This window comes from Dasypus novemcinctus, chromosome 17 (assembly GCF_030445035.2).
Source record: "Dasypus novemcinctus isolate mDasNov1 chromosome 17, mDasNov1.1.hap2, whole genome shotgun sequence".
NCBI classification, from domain to species: Eukaryota; Metazoa; Chordata; class Mammalia; order Cingulata; family Dasypodidae; genus Dasypus; species Dasypus novemcinctus.
This window is the reverse complement of record NC_080689.1, coordinates 1,211,691-1,233,111: the sequence shown is the minus strand read 5'-3', so window position 1 is coordinate 1,233,111 and position 21,421 is coordinate 1,211,691. Positions and strand designations below refer to the sequence as shown.

General features: G+C 45.2%; 1 protein-coding gene and 1 long non-coding RNA gene across 5 annotated transcripts in view; one reads left to right on the top strand and one right to left on the bottom strand.

Annotated features, from left to right (window-relative positions):
- The window catches only part of TMEM87B (transmembrane protein 87B), an 83,035-nt gene that overhangs the window by 5,338 nt on the left and 56,276 nt on the right, over window positions 1–21,421 (top strand). For all 4 annotated transcript variants that reach the window (XR_011646058.1, XR_011646059.1, XM_058278070.1 and 1 more), the window contains exons 3-4: window positions 15,836–15,927; window positions 18,410–18,544. Coding sequence is in view for 2 of the 4 variants with exons in the window: in XM_058278070.1 (XP_058134053.1) it covers window positions 15,836–15,927; window positions 18,410–18,544 (227 nt within the window). In the remaining 2 variants the exon portion in view is untranslated. The remainder of the gene's footprint in view (window positions 1–15,835; window positions 15,928–18,409; window positions 18,545–21,421) is intronic.
- Window positions 6,771–8,260, bottom strand: LOC139436733 (uncharacterized). Its single transcript, XR_011646060.1, has 2 exons — window positions 7,817–8,260; window positions 6,771–7,197 (listed from the first exon to the last, which is right to left on the bottom strand). It is a non-coding gene; the product is annotated as an uncharacterized lncRNA (long non-coding RNA).

Sequence of the window (21,421 nt, the reverse complement as noted above, 5' to 3'; positions counted from 1 at the left end):
AAGCAGTTCTCTGTGTAGAGCACATGGGCTTCCTGGGACTCTCGAGCCCCCTCTCTGTCACCCCGTGCCCTGTTCACCTGCTTGGGAGGTTCTGAGGAGCACAGAACAGCTGTCAGTGGGAGAGCAGCAGTGGTTTAGATGCAGCTCTGTGGGGAAGAGGAAACTGAAGCCCAGTGAGGGAGAGGAAAATATGTTGGCAGCTAGCAACTTTAATGAATTCATGTCTCAAAGTCTAGACAAACCGAATTTAAAAGAACCTCAGAATGGTGCAGACAAAAAAGTTATGTGGAGAGAAAAGTAATTTGGGCCACTGAAGCACAGAATTTGATTTTAAAAACCCAATACGTAGTTCTTGAGGTCAGCCTAAGCAAATTAGAATCAAGACAGTGATGTTAACGTAGCTAAAGAAGGAGTGGAGCAGCAGGAGGGAGATGGGGGCAAAAGCATGACGAATGAGGGCCAGTCCGGCAAAAGCTGGCAGTGTGCGCCAGCGTGGTGGGAGATGGGTCTGAAGCCTGACAGTAGCTCTGACGTGGCAGCCCGTGGCAGGTGGTGCCCACCTGAGCTTCCTACTCTGGAGCTGTGTTCACCCAGGGCATGAAGGGAGGGAGGGTGGTGACTGCAGGCGGCTCTACGTCGGGGTGTAGGAGGGGTGGGACTGGGCCCAGCTGTGCACTGTCCCTTGGCTGCTTGTCCATCGTCTGCTGGCCGAGCCCCGTGGGCGAGCCCCGTGCTTTGCGACCCTGTTGAAAATACAGCCATGTGGAGCCACTGTCAAGGAGCTTGGGGTAGTCAGGGAATGGGGACATTCTAGAAGAGTAGGAGACAAACCTAGTATGTTTCAGAAAGAAGGAAAAAGTACATTTTGGAAACTCAGGAGCGCCGACTCTGATGTTGATCTGTGGCCGCATGGTGGAGGTTCTTAATTTGGTCTGAGTTTCAGTTCAAGCTCTGTGACTGACTGACCAGCCTCGAGAGGGTAGCCTGGCCGTGCTGAGCTGTGCTTTCCACTCTGCGATAGTGGTGAGAATAACAGGAGGTGAGCCTAGAGTGGGGCAGTGCCTGCAGTCTTTTAAGTGTCCAGCTGTTAAGATGTGGAGGTAGCTTGTGGTGAGTGGTGTTTACTGAATTCAGAGTGAGGTTCTTCTTGGGTTAAAGTATCTCTGGGCATGTCACAAAGCCCTGCATTTATCCCTTTTATCTTAATCAAAATATTTCCCTCTGACTAGGTTGAAGAAAAAGGGACAGTTGTAATTAAGAGCCAGTAGCAGTCTGGAGCTGGCAGTGAAGCAGGTGGGAATAAATGGGTGTGCCCTTGGCAGGCTGGTGGTGCGGCCACACGGCCTGACAGTGTCAACAGCCTGTAGAACAGTTCTCTGCTTGGCCCTATTTGGAATCCCACCCCCCAACTCTGTTGAGGTGAAACTTACATTCAGTTCAATGTACATGTTTTAAGTGAACAGTTGAGTTTTGAAAATTTATATACCATTGATCAAGATCATTCTAGAAGTTAGTTACTTTTTGTCAGTCAGTCCTCCCCTACCTCCTGACCCAGCCAACCACTGATCTGCTTTTTTTCCCTATAAATTCGTTCTTTGTAGAGTTTCAAACAAATGGAATCATATGGTATGTACTCTCTTGTGTCTGACTTACTTCACTCAGAATAAAGTGTTTGAGAGTCATCTAAGTTGTTGCATGTGCCAGTGGTTTATTTCTTTTTATTTACTCATAGGCATCTTTAGGTTATTTCCTTTTTGGGCTATTATTAATAAAGCTTCTGCAAGCATTGTCATACAAGTCTTTGTGCAGACATAAGTTTTCATTTCTCTTGGGTTAGTACTCTGGGTCATATGGGGAATATATGTTTAACTTTTTAAGAAACCACTGAACTGTTTTATGGAGTAGTTACACCAGTATCAAGTCCCATCAGTATTTTTATTTATTTATTTTATTTTTTTCAAGGAAGTACCAGGGATTGAATCCAGGACCTTGTACATGGAAAACAGGCGCTCAGCCACTGAGCTGCACCCTCTCCCCAGTGAGAGCTGGTCTTCTCGTTTGTTTTGTTTGCGTTTGGTTTTAGGAGGTACTGGGGAGTAAACCTGGGGCTCGAACGTGAGAAGTGGGCACGCAGCCACTGAGCGACACCTGCCCCCTCCACCGGTAGTGTTTGAGAGTTCCGGTTTCTCCGTGTTCTTGGCAACTTGGAATTGTCTCGGCTGTCTCTTAATTCTGGCTGTTCTGTAGGTGTACGGTGGTAGCTTGTTTAGTGTTCGTTTGCATTTCCCTTTTGGCTGTTGATGTTGAGCACCTTTCCATGAGCTTGTTGTCCATGTATCTTTTTTGTGAAGTGTCCGTTCAAGTAGTTTGCTCATTTTTATTATGTTGTTTTTCTTCTCATTAATAAGTTGAAATACTCTTTGTATATTCTGGGCCTGAGTCCTTTGTTAGATATATATAATATGTATATTTTCTCCCATTTCTACTTGCTTGTTCATTTTCTTAATGTCATTTGAAGAGCACAAATTTTACATTTTGATGAAGTTCAGTTTTTCTTTTGTGGCTTGTGCTTTTTGTGTACAAAGAAATTTTTGCCTACCATGGGGTCACAGATTTTTCCTTTTGTTTCTTCTAGATCATAATCTATAAAGGTTTAGCTTTTGTGTTTAATCTGTGATCTGAGGTAAAGCTGAGATTTCCTTTTGACACGTGGTTTTTCCAGCGTCATCGATGTAAAGGATTCTCCTTCCTCCAGAGAGTGGCTCTGACGCCTTTCTAGCATCGGTTGGCCTGCCTGTGTGGGTGGAGCACCTGTGGGGTGTTCCTGGGCCCTGGCCTCCGTCTCTTTGACTGAAATGTCTGTCCTTACACTCATGCCCACGGCCATACTCTCATCACTTTTGCAGCTTTGTTACATTTTGAATTCAGAGAATGAGCCCTCCTACTTTGTTCTTTTTCAAAAATGTTTTCCTATTCTAGGCCCTTTGTGTTTTCATATAAATTTTAGTAACAGCTTGTCAATTTCTACCAAAAAAAATTTTTTTTTAAGTTTTTAAAACTTTTCATTTGAAGTAATTTCAAGCTTATAGGACAGTTGAACAAATGCAAAACCCACACAGAGAATTCCAACACATGCCCCTCCCAGACACCCAGTTTGCCAATTTTAACATTCTGTTACATATGCTGTATCATTCTATCATATTTCTATTTATCCATCCATTTTCTGAACTTCTTGAATGTAGGTTGTATATACCAGATTCATTGAATACATAATATTTTGGTATTCATTTCCTTAAGCGCAGTTATCAAGTTAAACAATTTTAACATTGGTATAAGGTTTCAGTCTATATTCCAGTATCCTAGTAATGTAGTTTTGGGCCTTTTCTCCTCCATTATTAGATCCAGTCAGGAATCATTGGATTTAATTTATTGGCATTTAGGCGTCATCGTCTCTCTCTCTCTCTTTTTTTTATTGTGGCAATATATATGCAGCATACATTTTCCCATCTCAGCCTCTCCCAGGTATACCATTCAATGGATATTAATTACATTTGTAATGCGCTACCCTCACCACCGTGCATTACCAGAACTTCCCTGTCATCCCACACAGAAGCTGTGCACCCATTGTGCATCAACTTTCCATTCTCTCCTCACTCCCCTAGTAACCGCAGTCTCCTTTCTGTCTTTATGTGTTTGCATATTCTTGCTATTTCATGTAAGTGGAATCACACAGTATCTGTCTCTTTCTGTCTGACTTATTTCCATCTTACCCAACTTGGTATCTTCAGGGCTCATAAGTGTAGTGGCACTTATCAAGTCCATTCCTTCTTAAGACTGAGTAATGTGCTGTTGTATGGATGGATCACATTTTGTTTAATCCATTAATCTGCATGCAGGTGGACATTTGGATTGCTTCCACCTTTTGGTTATTGTGAGTAACACTGCTATGATCATTGGTATACAATATCTTTTTGAGTCTCTGCTTTCAATTAATTTGGGTATAATCCTAAAAGTAGGATTGCCAGGTCATATGGTAGTTCTTTGTTTAACTTATTGAGGAATGACCAAATTGTTTTCCACAGCGGCAGTACCAATCTACGTTCCTGTTTCTCCGCATCCTCTCCAGGACTTACTATTTTTTGTTTTGTTTTTTTTTCTTAATAATAGCTATTTTAGTGGGTATGAGGTGGAATCTCATTGTAGTTTTGATTTTCGTTTTCCTGATGGCTGATAATGTTGAGCATTTTTTCATGTGCTTATTGACCATTTGTATATCTTCTTTGGAGAATTGTCCTTTGTCCATGTTATGGTTAAGTTCATGTGTCAACTTGACCAGGTAGTGGTGCCCAGTGGTTTGGTCAAGTAAGCACTGGCCTGAGTATTACTGTGAGGACATTTCATGGACTTAACTCTCCAGTAAGTTAATTGCATCTGTGGCTGATTACATCTACAATCAACTGAGGAGCTTGCCTTCAGCAATGAAAGATGTCTCATCCAGTCAGTTGAAGACCGTAAAGGAAGTGCTGATTGCAGCTGTTGGAAGAGAGCATTTCTAGCTCTACTTCGGCTGGCCAGCTCCTCCTGGTGCATTCCGAGAGAACCTTCGTCAGACCCCCATCTTGTACCAGCCCTAAGGAATTTCGACCTGCCCATCCCCAGTTACATCTCATAATATTTACACTTTTTATGTACAGTTCTCTTTCCCTGAGGAATACAAGTTTTGGTGCTGGGAATCATTCTTGTTAAACACAATCTTAAAGATGAGATTTCTGAATTGGTTCTGGGGTTTTGGAATTGGTTCTGTAACCTGATTAGATTCAAAGTCACTAATGACTCTTTTCAGTCATCAGGAAGCCACCAATAGTCCGTGGTGTGAGTTGGCAATAGAGTTACACAAAATATCACCAATGGATATTGCTACTCAGATGCGTATAAGAGGCAAGGCTGTGGGTGACTGTGTGTTTGACACCTTAATAGAGTTTTGTGGAATTAAAAAGGATAATGATTTTGGCTGGTTGTTCCTAAATATGCTGGACAGTTGTAAAAGAAAGAGTTATGCTCAAGGCTTTAAATTGTCTACTTAAGAGCCACATGAAGGACGTGAAAGTTTCTATGTGTGTCTTGAAAGAAAATCTTACTTTGTGCAGTTGCAGACTTGAGATATCCGAAAACAAGACCCAGAGTCTCATTTTGCAAGTGGCAGAATTACAACATAAGCTAAATTTCCAATCTTGCAGGGTATCTGCTATTAAAATGAGGGCATTGATTGGCAAGGAATGGAAGCCTGATAATTGGAATGGGGACATATGGGATGATAATGATGGCAGTGGGGACACCGAAACTCTAATTCTGCTGAGTCTTTGCCATTAAAACCCTGGTACATTAGACATGCTCTGCCCTAAGGAACCAGCCTCCCACCTCAAGTCTGCCCTAAGGAATCTGCCATCCAACCTCTATCTGAGATTAACCCTCCTGTGCCTGATAAACCTATACCCCCCTCCCCTGAATAAACAGCCCTCATGACACTGTCTGAATAGAGTAACCCTGTTTCACCAGTTGAAACTGCAGTGGAATGCTCTGAGGTTGATGAGGGTATCCAAAGGCTTAGAGAGGTTGCAATGTTAGAGTGGACTTATGTAATACCTGCTCACCTACCCCAGGAGTGTCCAGAGGACATACCTTTCACCAGACTGTGTGAATAAATTTGTGAGACTAAATCCATCTTCCCTGAAGAACTCTGTGGTTGCTCTTCTCCATAGGTCAGATATTGCTGTGGGAGTTGCTGACACTGAACTGGGGTCCTTAAACACTAGGGAGATAATTGGACTTCAAGTAGAAGCACTTAATTGCCAAAGACAGCATGGGTGTGGCTACCATAATGGACAGCAAACTCAAAGCAATAATCAAGATAGTCGGAGGCACTTAGACCTATGGTGTTAGCTAGTAGATCATGGGGTACCTAGAAAAATATATGGGCAGCCTGCACAATTCTTACTAGGTCTATGTAAGGAGAAGAGTTCCAGGCCAAGTGAACAAAAGTCTAACTTGAATCACAAAAACAGAGAGTCAAGGCCCCTCGATTCCCAGAATTGAGACAGTTCACAAACCCAGAACCCCTTGAGTGAGGGGAAGGCTTGGTCCCCATGGGGAAGGACCCTGCTACACTGCCAAAAATTTATACTGCTAATCGTCCTCCCAGCCTTCCTCCAAGAGACCTATGGCCTTTTATCAGGGTAAAGTGCTTTGGAATAAGAAATGAGACATTTGGGGAGTGTTAGACACTGGTTGAAAAGTGACATTAGGGAAGCGGACTTGGCCCAGTGGTTCGGGCATCCGTCTACCACATGGGAGGTCTGCGGTTCAAACCCCGGGCCTCCTTGACCCGTGTGGAGCTGGCCCATATGCAGATGCTGATGTGCTCAAGGAGTGCCGTGCCACGCAGGGGTGTCCCTGTGTAGGGGAGCCCCAGGCGCAAGGAGTGCGCCCCGTAAGGGAGCCCCACACGCAAGGAGTGCGCCCCATAAGGAGAGCCGCCCAGTGCGAAAGAAGGTGCAGCCTGCCCAGGAATGGGGCCACCCACACGGAGAGCTGACACAACAATATGACGCAACCAAAAGAAACACAGATTCCCATGCCACTGACAACAACAGAAGTGGACAGAGAAGACGCAGCAAATAGACACAGAGAATAGACAGTGGGGATGGAGGGGAGGGGAGAGAAATAAATCTTTTAAAAAATTAAATAAAGGACAGAAAGAAAGACACAAGAGAGAAAATAAAGATGGGACTAGGGGACTCCCAGCTTCTGGAACTGAGAGCCTCGGCCCTAGTTTCCACATCGTATTTATTAGAAATTACACAGCAGTAGTCATCTATGTTTACTTTGAAGGCTGTTTGCTATTAGAACGGCAGCATTTACAATAATAGGGAACAGGTCATACAAAGTTCAAATGCCTCCTTATGCAAACAGTTTTCATGCTGACAAGACAGTGTTCTGTCTAGTCAAGGCTGGTGTTCCTAAGCCCACACTTTTTTATCTGCGTTATGGAAACGTTTCAAGTTCAAGCCAAGTTCCCACGTTCAAATTCAAGCTGTTTTTCCACACTTTCCCCTTTTTGTTTTTACAAAGTAATAAATACAGCTCGGGTGGTTTCTAGTTGCATTAATCCCTGGATGGTTTGTAGCTTGCATCTGAGGACTAAATACGCACAAAAGAGACAGGAACAGATAGTTAGTACACCTCCTAGAAGACCCCCTCCCCAACTCTAAACCATATCATAGGGTTCAGGGATCTTAATCCATCCACAACTCCTGTCATAGTTTGTGAGGCAGGAAGCAGCTGCAAATGAGCATGTTGAATGCTTGTTGTTTAGGCTTGTAATTGAGAAATATCTAAGCTTGAATTGTTTTTATGGCCATGCAAATGACGTTTTACTGATTCCTAAGGAATGTCACTGCTATTATATACATAAGGGGTCACACAAAAACTAGATCTTTTCCAATCATATTTTAGCCGTAAGCACATATTTACAGTTTGTAATTCTTCTCCCAAACTCAAAACTGCATTTTATACATAAACCATAACTGCAGTAGATTATACAACAACAAACAATAAGACTTCCAACTAGCAAACATTTCATGAACAGACTTTCATTTCTCATGGGCTTAAGATTCCCAACCAGTGAGGCTATATAGGCCAGTAATCAATCAAAAAATGACCTCATTTTCCCCAGTTTGTATAGTTTGAGGCATAGGCAGTGACAAATTATTGTTACTCTCCCATTTTGGGCTGTGGGGCAGCTGGCACTTTAACTCACAATTTCAATGCCTTCGTTGGCCTGGCTCTTAGCATCTTTTTTGGATCTGGGGCCTCAGCTCAGCATTGAATTTAAACTTAGTCGTTGCTGTGAGGATTCATTTTCTAGTAGGAAATAGCAGCTGTCTTGTTGTGAGTCCCGGTGCAGTGTCTGCAGCCGTGAAAGCACACCGCACCCCTGCCAGGAGCAGGAGGGGCCCGATGTCAGCCACTGGAGTGAGCACGAAGGACACCCATGGGCGAAGTCCATGAGCTGCTGGCAGGCAACAGGCAGCTGCGTGTGCTGGGCCGGGCCCCACAAGGTCTGGGACCGGGACGTTCGCCCTTCGGTGGAGCCGCCCTGCTGCTTCTCAGGTCTCCCTGGTAGGGCTCTGGATCCTCACGAAGGCATCTGCCTCCACAGTCCTGAAAGGGGTGTTAGAGGAGCGGGCAGGGACGGGGCAGACAGTTCCCTGTCACTGCTGGCAGGCGTCCCAGATGTTCTGCCACAGATCTCCCCCATGGAGGGCGATTCACAACAGTCCATTGTTTCTGTCTTGTTTTTGGTATTTGCAATCCACCCCTCATAGGGATGGCAGTCTTCAGAGTGACCAGACACTATTGGGTTAATCGTTCACTTTCAGCAGGGCTTCCTGTGCTGCACACAATTGCTTTTTCAAATTGTGCTTTTGGCCCCTTCCCAGAATTGTGACTAAAACCCAAGGGGTGCTCGTTTAGCTTGTTGCCTTTGCCACAGACCCCACCCAGAGCCAACACCGGGGCTGGCCACATGCAGTCCACAGGTAAGTCGACGTCCACCTTCTCCCTTTCCTTTTTTTTTTAATTTTAAAGCAGCCTGCTGGAGGTCCTCCTACTCCCATGAAGGACCTTTCCCAACTACCACATACAATGGTTTTAATACTTGAGCTAAGTGAGAGATGGAAGATTTTTAGTATTCCAACAATATTACAAACTACATTAACATGAGAAAACATTGTACTTTATCAGTTACAGCAGAGGGTATAGTTTTGTCTTACCCAACTAAACAACATTTAAGAATTTGATAGAGCAGCAGGGACCTTGCAGCCTGTCGCAATTGTATGCCTATCTCAGGCTCTTAAGATACTATTGTCCCTGATGTTTCTTTTAATTCTGAAAAATGGGTTACTGGTTAATGGAATGTCATCAGCAGGGTTTCAGCCACAGATTTCTTCTACGCAGCCAGATTTTTTGCCATCAGTTCAGGGAAGATGGTTGGGCTGTGCACACAGCCTTGGGGAAATGCTGCAAAAGTCCATTGTTGACTTTTCTACAGGTAGGAGAATGCCGCTGACTTGACTTGCCTAAGGAAATACTGAAGAAAATCTTTAAAAGTTTTCAAATGGAGTGATAGTGACACAGTTGGATATTAATTTCTTGCAACAAACTAGCAATATTTGGGACTGCTGCATACTACAATGGTGTTACCTTGTTTATGGTAAGAGGTTGTTTCTTTCTGTGACACATACTATTTTTTAATTACAACCATGATTAACAACATTGTACTTTTATCTAATATACTGAAACATTGGTAAATTTCTGGGAATTTTATACACTCTAAGTATTCATGCAAACTTTTTACTCATACAACTTTAATAACAGAGGGTTAAATAATCCTTTTAATTTTATAATACTTTTAAACACTTTCCATTCAACTTATATTAAAGGAACTTAACTATTTTAGTACATTAATTTTTTCAAGGCAAAAGAACAAATCTTTTGCAATAGTTTGAAATAAAAATATACTTTTCAGGATCTGATTTTGAGAAAGCAGGTTTGACATTATGTTCCTTTAAAAGTGATAAGACTTGTTTCTTCTTTAAAAACCAAGGAAATGATAAGGTTAAACTACAAGAAGCTATTTTGATAAAAACAGACTTTTTTGTATAGTGAATATTCAGGAGAAAAACTTTATAAACATTTACTAAAACAGATTAATGACTTGAGAAACTTTGAGAAAGAGCAAAATTTTAACTTTGCATCAGTATACTATTTGATAGTAAAGCTTTTGAAACTTTATAGATAGACCCATCAAATCTACTTAACTTTAACCATAAAAATTACTTTTCCATGAACCTTCTGCACTTTGTGTATTCATTCAGGTTTTGTCCCACATTTTATTCTTCCTTAATAACTGATCAGTTTATCTTAGGACAAAACTGTTTTCTGTTTCTGTAATAATAAAAACACATTCTATATACCCTACATACATAAGTTACCAAAATGATTTTGGAAACTGTCTCCAAGCAAACCTCTTACAACATACAATTACCATTAACACTAAACGAACTTGTTAAAATAATTCAGTTTGGTTATATGCAAATATAACTTTATTTCAAATACCTAGTAGCATGCAATACTAGAAACAGTCTTTTAGAAACAAGTTGGCAGGGGAAGTTGGCTGCCAACAAGTTTTCCTGTTATAAAATTACTTTTTGTTATTATTATCAATTCAGTTTTTGTTTAATAATGACTTCTTGGAATTAGTCATTTAAACACTTTACTTCAAACAATGCTTCCACAAACTTCTTATAATTATTTATAACTATATAGACTATATTACTTTAAGACAAATTTCACCTTCACAGAACACATTCCCTTGCTTAAAGTTACCACAATACCTTCTACAACTTGCCATGTGCATTCAAGTTTTGTCCTGCATATTTCCATTTTGATTTTATGAAAACTAGCCATCTTATTTTAGGACAAAACATACTTTTTTTTTTAACAAACTTATTAAATTTCAGTCAACACTCCCACAAACTTTTTACCTTCTTTAATATTCATTTAAGTTTAACATCCTTCATTTTATCCTGTGAAGAAAAATAAACTATTCATTTCAATCTAGGCAAGGACTATTTTTTATGAAGAGACTTATAGTGACAGGTAACTTAAAGTTTCTACGTCATATTTATTAGAAATTACAAAGCAGTAGTTATCTATGTTTACTTTCAAGACTGTTTGCTCTTAGAACTGCAACATTTACAATAGTAGGGAATAGATGCAACATCTACAGTAATATGGAACAGGTCATACAAAGTTCAAATGCCTCCTCATGCAAACAGTTTTCATAAGCCCACACTTTTTATCTGTGTCATAGAAACATTTCAAATTCAAGCCAAGTTCCCAGGTTCAAATTCAAGCCATTTTCCCATAAGGATGGAAAGATGCTCCACTCCTAGTGGCTCCCGCTGGGCTGGCTGTGGGCACACGAGGCACGGAAGCAGAAGCTGGAGGGGGACTGAGGAGGAATCATCCAAGACAGCGCCTTCCTTCTCAGACTGGTGTCACTCCCTGAGCATAGCATAGCGTGCAGGATCCACTTAACCTCATATCCTGGTACAGAGCCATAAAAAGCTGAACATATGAAACCTTTGACTGCTTTGTTTCCTCCTTACATAGGAAGTCTATCTGTAAAATACAGTCATAATTTAGAGTACCATTTACAGGCCAATTTTGGCCACCTTCAAGGCTATCCTGTGGCCATCAGTGTTGCAGAAGATTAGTTTCTCTTCTTCAACCCTTCAGTTGGTAGGGTTGTCCAGTTCTTGAGACTACACCCCAGTGGGGGTGTGCTGGTATGCTAGAGGCTGCACCCATTATTCTAGGAGGAATGAGAAGCCCCTTCTAGTCTACAGTTTGATGTCCCAGAGCCCTAGTCTGACTAAAGTTCACCACTCCCTGTAATTTGGAGCTGATGCTCTGTCTCAGTGTCCTGAGAATTTTTATTCGGAGCCGACCTGGCCCACAGGCGTCCCTGCGTGGGTGACCTGGGTCCTGGGGGACATCGGATGTTCCCTCTGGGGATCAGATCGATGCGCCCAAGCCGAATTGGGGGGAGACTGAGCAGCAGCCCCAAATCGAAGCGGCCGAGATGTCTGTTTCTCAAGGGACGTTTGGCTGCTCTCTGAATGGGCGGGCCCAAGGAATGGGGGCATTCAGTTACTGCTCTGGTTCTTGGCACCCCTGACCATTGCAGGGTCCGAGACCAACTGACCCAAACAGAAGTTCCTGTAAATCTCAGGAAATGCCTGGCTGCTTTCCGATTCCTGCCTCCACAGGGAACCATAGAGCCCCTGCCACCAGCGTTCCCAGGGCCCCCGGGACTTGGGAGACAGGCTGGCTAGGTTTCATCCTGAAGCTGCCGCATGGTGCTGCCTCCTCCCATCCTTCCAGGAGTGTGAGATGCAGTCTCAGTTCCCTGACTTCACTGTCTGATAGTCTCCCAGTTAAAGCAGCCACCAAAAGGCCATTAAGTGATTAGAGGTTAATTGTTCTAACAGGTTTTGGGGTCCTGAGGCAGTAGCTTCCTTGCTAAACAAAGGCACTTTCCCAGTTTCACAGTTACTAAAACCTACCGAAGCATTCTAACAGAAACCTGTAAAGTGACATTCAGTAGCAGGAAGTAGAGAGGTGAAATATGGGTAAAGGTTAATTATGCAAGGGTATCCTGGCCTGCTACCGCCCTGGGGAAAGGAGCTACCAGGGCAGGCATCTGTTTGGGCTCTGCCCTCCACCTTCCTACTTCATCCCCCGGGTAGTGGGTGTGGTCAGATAGGAATGCGCTTGCAAAGGTTGCACCAGGGAAGCCCTTGGCTCTCTGGCTCTCCATCACTGCCGTGCACTCCCTAGGGGAGAGGCCAGAGAAGGCTGTGGTCGCCTGCCCTGAGGGCAGAGCCTCCAGCTGCTAAAAAGGCTGGAAAGAGCGGTCCAGTGAGCTCCTGTCCTGTGCCCAGCCCCAGCCCTCCCGACTGGGTTAGATATAACAAGTGGGGGGGGGGGGGATGAGGAGAGTTCCCAAGCCCTGGCCCTTCCCTCCTGGGATTACATCCTGTGGGGGCTCGTAGGCAAACCTGTTTAAAGTGGAGAACCAAAGGAAGGCATTAAACACGCTATAGGCCGTATTTCACTCACCAAAAAGCTCCTGGACTGGCTTGCCAAATATGTTACCGAATTTCATTTAGATTCTTTGTGCTGGAGAAATGAATTTCAAGAGCAGGTCGGGTGAGCTAGGCCAGTAATTTATTCAGGTAGGGAGGGAAGAGAAATGGAAGAAAATAACAGAGCAGGGGTCCCACGTAGAGAGGAAAGGGGTGAAAAGGAATAAAGAGGGCTGATGTACAAGCTACAGTATCCCATTATAGATTATAAATGCCCAGGCTTACTTGCCTGGCCACATGGCAGAGGAAAAATGGCGAGAATGGAGCAGAGGGCAGGAACGGGTCCAGAGGCAAGAGAGCAGGGCGAGAGAGAGCGCTCAGGCCCCTGTTTTCTAAACTATTAATTATCCCACCCCTTTGCTAATGGCAGGGGAGGGGTTGCAGCTGTTTGCTGTTTTGATTGATTATCCCACCCGTCAATCCCCTGTGAGGGCCCAATGATAAAGTCCCTAGGGAACATCCAGGGCTTTTCCTTGCCTCCAGAAGAAGTCTCTGTTCTGGATAGCAGAATCTTGGGGGTGGGGGTCCTCCAGCAGCCAATTTGGGGGTTACTGATGTCCACATGGACTCTCTGCCAGGTTCCAGGTCCACCCATTCTCTGTCTTCCTGGCCTGCTTCATTTTGGCTGGATGGTCGGGGACTTAGAAGGAACATAATTGGAAAATTGGTGACAAAGAAGTCTGGGGAAGAAGTATGTGGATAGACCTTTTTGAGTGGGCAAAAGCCATAAAAATATTGGTGTCCCATGTGAATGCCCACGAGAGGGTGACTGGAACAGAAGAAGATTTTAATAAGTGGATAAAATGACCTGCTCTGTGGAGCAGTTGTCCTCTTCCCCAACCACTCCTGTCATTGCCCCGTGGGCTCATGAACAAAGTGGCCATGGAGGCAGGGATGGGGGTTATGCATGGGCTCAGCAACGTGGACTTCCCCTTACCAAGGCTGACTTGGCTACAGCCACTGCTGCGTGCCCAATCTGCCAGCAGCAGAGACCCACACTCAGCCCCTGATACGGCACCGTTCCTCGAGGTGACCAGCCTGCTACCTGGTGGCAGGTTGACTACACTGGACCACTTCCACCATGGAAGGGGCAGCGATTTGTTTTAACTGGAATAGACACATACTCCAGATATGGGTTTGCCTTCCCTGCATGCAGTGCTTCTTCCAAAACTACCCTCCGTGGACTTAATGTATTATCCACTGCCATGGCATTCCACACAGCATTGCTTCCAATCAAGGAACCCGTTTCACAGCAAATGATGTGCAGAAATGGGCACATGCCCATGGAATTCACTGGTCTTACCGTGTTCCCCATCGTCCTGAAGCAGCTGGATTGATAGAATGGTGGGATGGCCTTTTGAAGACTCAGTTATTGGTGGCAGTACCTTGCGGGGCTGGTGCATTGTTCTCCAGGAGGCTGTGTGTGCTCTAAATCAGCATCCACTCTATGGTGCTGTTTCTCCCATGGCCAGGATTCATGGTCCAGGAATCAAGGGGTGGAAGTGGGAGTTGGCACCAGGTATATATACAAAATAATTGTAAACATATGTTTACATAAAAACTTGTATCGGAATGTTTCTAGTAGCATTTTTCACAGTAACCCAAAAGTGGAAACAACCCAAATATCTTTCAAGAAATGAATGGATAGGAGAGTGGGCATGGCTCAACTGATAGAGCATCTGCCTACCATATGGGAGGTCCAGGGTTCAAACCCTGGGCCTCCTGACCCGTGTGGAGCTGGCCCACGCGTGGTGCTGATGCATGCAAGGAGTGCCCTGCCACGCAGGGGTGTCCCCCGCATAGGGGTGCCCCACGTGCAAGAAGTGCAGTCTGCAAGGAGAGCCACCCCGCATGATAAAAAGTGCAGCCTGAGACACAGGTTCCTGATGCCACTGACAAGAATGCAAGCAGACACAGAAGAACACACAGTGAATGGACATAGAGCCGACAATGGGGAGAAGGGGAGAGAAATAAATAATAAATCTTTAAAAAAAGAAGTGAATAGATAATGTGACTACGTAACATGAGATTTTCTCATTTAATAATAATAAATTGTGTAATGTGAATTTAAAAAAGAAATGGATAAGTGAAATGGTATATACATACAATGGGATCTATTATTATTTAGCCATAAAAAGTAGTAAAATTCTGATTCATGCTAAAACATGGATAAGCCATTTATTCTAAATGAAATAAACTAGATACAAAATGATAATTATTGTGTCATTCTACTAATATTAAATATCTAGAATAAGCAACTGCAGAGAGAAGTGGATTTGAGGTTCCCGGGGTGTGGGAGGAGGTGGGGAGCGGCTGCTTAGCGGGTGGTGAGTTTCTGTTTGGGGTGACAAAAAGCCATTTTACCCTTTCCTGCACACAGCAGGTGTTCACTCGGGATCTGAGTGAACGAGTGCATGATGGGAACATAAAAAGACTGAAGTGGGGAGCAGATGTGGCTCAACTGATAAGAGCGTCCATCTACCATATGGAGGCTCCGGGGTTCGGTCCCCAGGACCCCCTGACCCGTGTGGAGCTGGCCCACGTATAGTGCTGCCATGTGCAAGGACTACCATTAAACCATGCACGGGCATCCCCGTGTAGGGGTCCCCCACGCGCAAGGAGTGCGCCCCACAAGGAGAGCCGCCCTGCAGGAGAAAAGTGCAGCCCGCCCAGGATTGGCTCTGCGTACACGGAGAGCTGACGCAGCAAGCCAAGATTACGCAACAAGAAAAGACACAGTTTCCCAGTGCCGCAAGATAATGCAAGTAGACACAGAAGAACACACAGCGAATGGACACAACAGACAATGAGGGGGAAAGGGAGAGGAAAAAATAAATATTTAAAAAAAAAAAGACTGAAGTAAACAGTGACTAGGACATAGGGCTTCTCCTTCGTTAATTTTAACTTTGGACTTAACGTACAGATAAAAAAGAATGGTATTATAGCAACTCTTGATTAACCACAATAGTTTAATGAATATATCTGTCTCATTTTGCAGTGGCTTTTTGGAGAGAATGGGTAATGTTTTACTCATAACAATGAAACTTTCTTTTTCTGAACAGTCAATTCTTTCCACTGCTCTGGGCCTGTGAAGTTTACCATAGAGTGGCATCTGAAGTATCATACCTGTCACAGTGAACATTCTGAGCTGGAAGTAAGTAAAGCACAAATCTTAAAAGTACGCGAGGCTATGAACTAGCAGTTGCAAGGGTGTGGAGGCTAGAAACAAAGACTCTAGTTTTAGAAATGTTACTGATTTATTTGGGACCTCAAAGTGGAAAATCAACATGTATGCTTCTTGGAAGAATACCAGTCGTTTCGTTTCCCTGTGAGTATCTCATGGGAAATGTTAGTAAATATTTAAACTAGACAGGTAGGAGTCACTTAAAAAGGGACTGTGTACAGCATACAAATAAAAGTCACCTTAATTTCAAAAAGAAATTAAAAGTTGTTTCATAAAATCAGTAGTAGAGAGTGTGGAGTTGTACCGAGTGGGCTTAGGTCCCTGAAGGAGCCACTTGCCACCCACCACAGGGAGGAGCGAGGAGGCACCTGGAGGAGAGGGCTGGGGCGGGGGCCCAGGAGGGCGCGGACCTGCTCTGGGAGCATGGGGGTTGCTGGGTCACTGGGTCGAGGGGTCACTGGGCTCCTTCCGGGGTCACTGGGTCGCTGCGCTCCTTCTGGGGTCGCTGGGTCGCTGGGTTGCTGTGCTCCTTCCAGGGTCACTGGGTCACTGGTCCCTGGGTCACTGGGCTCCTTCCGGGGTCACTGGGTTGCTGGGTCGCTGGGCTCCTTCTGGGGTCGCTGGGTCACTGGGTCGCTGGGCTCCTTCCGGGGTCGCTGGGTCACTGGGTCGCTGGGCTCCTTCCGGGGTTGCTGGGTCCCTGGGTCGCTGGGCTCCTTCCGGGGTCACTGGGCTCTTTCTGGGGTCGCTGGGTCGCTGGGCTCCTTCCAGGGTGACTGGGTCACAGGGTCGCAGGTCTCCTTCCCGGGTCGCGGGCCCCCGTGGGGGCTGGGGCGGCTCTCGTTTCTTTGGTGGCTCTTGTGCTGCTGGGATCGCTTCCTTCCAGCTTCCTTGTTGCCGCTGGCCTCCTGGCTTGAATAATGGGCTTTCCTTACTTTCATTTGTGTTATCTTTGCATCTGGGGTGAGAAATGTGTTTTTTTTTTAAGAATACTGTATTTTTAATTTTATCCCTAAACGTTTCACCCCTTCAAACTAAATACTTCATGTGTATAACCTAAGAACAAGGAGATTCACGTAGATTACACAGTATGACTGTCAAAATCTGGAAATTTAGCATTTGATACAACCCATTATCCAATACGCAGACCTTATCAAAATTTCACCAATTGTTCAAGTATGTTCTTTATAACAAATTTTTTTAAAGGTGATTTTAACATATAATGATTATTCAGGATGTTGTTGTTCGGGTCTTTTATGACATCAGTGTTTTGAAGCATGTAAGCCATTTTTCTGCAAGCTGTCCCTCAGCTTGAGTATTTCTGATGTTTTATCATGATTAGATTCAGATATGCGTTTTTGACAGATTTGTCCCAAATTTGGTGATGTTACTTTTGTTCTGCTGATTAAGCAGGCGTCTGCCAGAGTTCTGCACTGGGAAACATTACTTTTCTCTCTGTTATTAGTAACATTTTATGAAGAGATACCTTTGATACTATGTAAATATGCTTTTTCATCAGACCTTAACCCTTAACCCCCTTGTATTATAATCCTTTGATGATCACTTATCACTACGATGATTGCTAAATGGTGATTTTCTAAGTCCGTGTTTTCTTCTACATTTATCAGCTTTTTTTTTTTTTTTTTAGGTACTGGGGCCAGGGACCTCGTATGTGGGAAGCAGGCGCTCAACCCCAGGCTCTCCTGGGCTGATTTTTCGTGTTTGCTTTTTTGTTTTTTAGGCACCGGACCCAAACCTGGGACCCTCCCCTGTGGGAAGCAGGCGCTCACCTGGTCCCATTTATTAGCACTTCACCTAAGGACGAGCCCTGCCTTCTCTCCCTTGCTGTCTCGTGCTGTCAGTGGCTTAGGCAGGGACGCACCGACTTTCCCTTAGCTCTGTGGGCTGCAGTCTGTTGCTGATTTTATCTGCGTGGCTCAAATTATACCACATCTGGCCAGTGGCCACCGACAGCCTTTTCCTGGTGGCAGGGAGCGGCCCTCAGGGCTGAGAGGCGTCGGCTGCGCTGGGGGGCTGCGCTGGGGGACCATGGGAGATGACGGCCCCCCGCCCTTGGGCAGGGCCAGCCCGGCATCCTTGCAGGGTTTGTCCCAGGGCTCAGCTCCTCCCTGCAGCCAAGCACCACTTTCTTTCTCTGTTAAAACCTCACCCATGAATAAAAGAGGAACAGCCCCTCTCTTGACTGCGCGGCCGTAACCGCTGTCGCTGTGGACGGTGCCTGGACCGCGTCGTTCTGTCCTGCTCGCGCTGGGGGGCAGAACCCGCCTCAGTTCTGCCTCCAGTTATACCCGGAGCTTTCCTCCTTGGTGTTTTGTTCTGCGTGTTTTTAAGTATTCCAAGCTGAATGGTACCGTTTAGATATTAAGATTTATTTATCCTCCCGCATAGGAAGTGTAGAAATAAACAATAATTTGCGTTTTACCTTGGGTAGGATCTGTCTCAGAAGCATGAACTCAGTGTTGATGAGGACTTTTGTGGTCATTATTTCAAGAACGTTGAGTGTTGGACAACAAAAATTGAAAACCTGAATTGCAACAGTGATACACAAGTGTTTCCCTCATTGAATGTGAGTACGTCTTGCCATGTCAAAGAGTTTTATTCCCTTTGAATACAAATATCAATGTAAGTTCTGCTTTATCAGTACTATTTTTAAAAAAATATTTATTTCTCCCTCCCCCTGCCCGCCTGTTTTTGTGCTCACTGTCTGCTCTCTGTGTCCATTTGCTGTGTGTTCCTCTGTGTCTGCTTGTCTTCTCTTTAGGGGGCTCCGGGAACCGATCCTGGGACTTCCTGAGTGGGAGAGAGGCACTCAGTCTTTTGCACCACCTCAGTTCCCTGGTCTGCTGTGTCTCTTATTGTCTTTCCCCTGTGTCTCTCTTTGTTGCATCATCTTGCTGCACCAGCTCCCCATGTGGGCCAACTTGCCTTCACCAGGAGGCCCCAGGAATCTAATTCTGAACCTCTCATATGGTAGACAGGAGCCCAATTACTTGAGCCACATCCGCTTCCCATGTTTTATCAGTGTTTTGATAAAACAAGGTGCTTCAGTTGTCAATCCAGCTCTTTCCTGCGTGTGGTAGCACACAGCAGCTGAGATCCTGCCCCCGTGGGCCCCACTCCTTTGCACCCTCTGTGGGGAAGTCCTTGAGAGGACCTTGGGCTCTGCTGCTTGCAGTTTATCCCTTTCTCGCTGCTCTCCGCCCAGTCGGGCTCTGGCCCCCATCCTTCATCTTGGCAGCTCCACCCTGTTGCAAAATCCAGGGTTCTGGAATCATTCCCCTCCCGTCCGGTTAGGTGCGTTCCCTCTGGGCGCCCACGCACTGCACCCTTAGGCTTCCATTCCCTTCCTGGTTGTTGCTTTGCAGTTTGCTCTTGACATCAGGAGACCCCGAGCTCAGCCTGTGATTTCCGTTCCTTCCCTCACTGCTCTCACCTGGTCTTGTTGCCTTAAGTACTGCCGGTGTGCTGGTGACCTCTAGCCACCTGCTTGGCGTTCTCACTCCTGGGTCTGGCAGACGTGTAGACACCAGCAGGTGTAGGCAGAGACCTGCTTCCTGGGAGCCTTCCCCATTCTGAGTGGTGTTGAGGGACCCTCGGACACCGTTACTGCCTTTAGCCCTTCTGTTTCTGACACCCAGTGCAGTCGGAACCCTTGGAGTCTGCTGTCAGAGCAAACCCACCTTGGTCTGAGCTGCTGTTAAACCCTGTCTGTTTTGTGGTGGCTCCTATGCCCTCATAGTGGCCAGAGCCATCCCACTAACCTGCAGGCCTGCTCAGGTCACTCCTGCTCGGCCCTCACCATGGCTCCCTTTTCTTCTGAGAGGTGGACCCAAGGCCCTGCAGGACGGCCTCATGGCCTCCTCCTCCCAGTCTGCCCAACTCACTGCCCCCTGCATCCTGGCTGCCCCTGCCCCTGCCCCCTGCTTCCTGGCTATCACCTACCCCCTGCCTCCTGGCTGCCCCCTGCCCCCTGCCTGCTCCCACCACTTCTTCAGGTCGCCTGCACTGCCTGCTCCCACTGCCGGGCTGCTCCTGCTTAGGTGGCTTGGCAGCTCCTCTTGCGCCTCCTCATTTCCAGGCCCACCTGACCAGGAGCTATGTTTTGTCAGTCTAGTGCTGCTCCAGTATTAAACACGGTTTCAATTATTATAGCTTTATCATCTGTTTTAATGTCCACAGGACAAGCCCTCTCATTTTTCAAAATTTTTTTTATCATTCTCCTTATTTATTCTTCCAAGTGAACATTAGTGCTAGTGATTTTATCTTATTAAAATATCCTTTGGACTTCTGATGGGAATTGCATTGTATTTTATATTTTAACTTGGAGGGGATTGATCTCTCTAGACCACCAAGTCATCCCATCCAGGAAAACGAAACAGCTTTCCATCTGTTGAATTTTTTATGCCTCTCAGTAAAATTTTATAAATTTTTTGTGCATGCTTTCTGTATTTCTTATATTAACTTCATGCCTCCTGCCTGGGTATTCACTTATCACATTTCACTATTTAAAAAAATAATGCTAAATATTTAGCTACAGGATTGTCCTTTAGTCTTCGTAAGACTACAGCAGTTTAGGCAGCGGACTTTGCCCAGTGGTTAGGGCGTCCATCTACCACATGGGAGGTCCGCGGTTCAAACCCCGGGCCTTCTTGACCCGTGTGCAGCCGGCCCATGCGCAGTGCTGATGCGCGCAAGGAGTGCCCTGCCACGCAGGGGTGTCCCACGCGCAAGGAGTGCCTCCTGTAAGGAGAGCCGCCCAGCGCGAAAGAAAGTGCAGCCTGCCCAGGAATGGCACCGCCCACACGGAGAGCTGACACAAGATGACGCAACCAAAAGAAACACAGATTCCCGTGCCGCTGACAACAACAGAGGTGGACAAAGAAGACACAGCGAATAGACAACCTGGGTGGGGAGGGGGAAGGGGAGAGAAATAAATAAATCTTAAAAAAAAAAAAAAAGATGACACGAGTTTCCAAGCACACCCTTGGCAGGGTGGCCTGATCATGGTGTGCCCACAACTAAAATACTCTCGCTACTAAAGTTACAGGGATGACGTGCAAAGCCAGGAAGATGGTTTGATGCTTTATTAATGGGAATAGTTTAGAAATAGGTTTTGTTTGTACTCATTTTCAATTGTTAGAAAATAGGTTACATTCTAAAATGTTTACTAGTCATCTCTGGATAGTGAGATAATTGGCTATTTCAATTTATTTTTTGTTCTCCTATAAATTTTGAAATAAAATTAGGTCTTTAGTAAAAACTTAAAAGGACTTATTTTTTAGATTTGCATCAAAGAATAATAAACATACTGTTTTTAGATTTGCATCAAAGAATAATAAACATACTGTTTTTAGATTTGCATCAAAGAATAATAAACATACTGAAAAGCCCTCCTGTCCTAAGTGTGCAACTCGGTGAATTTTCAGAAACAGCGCACACCCTG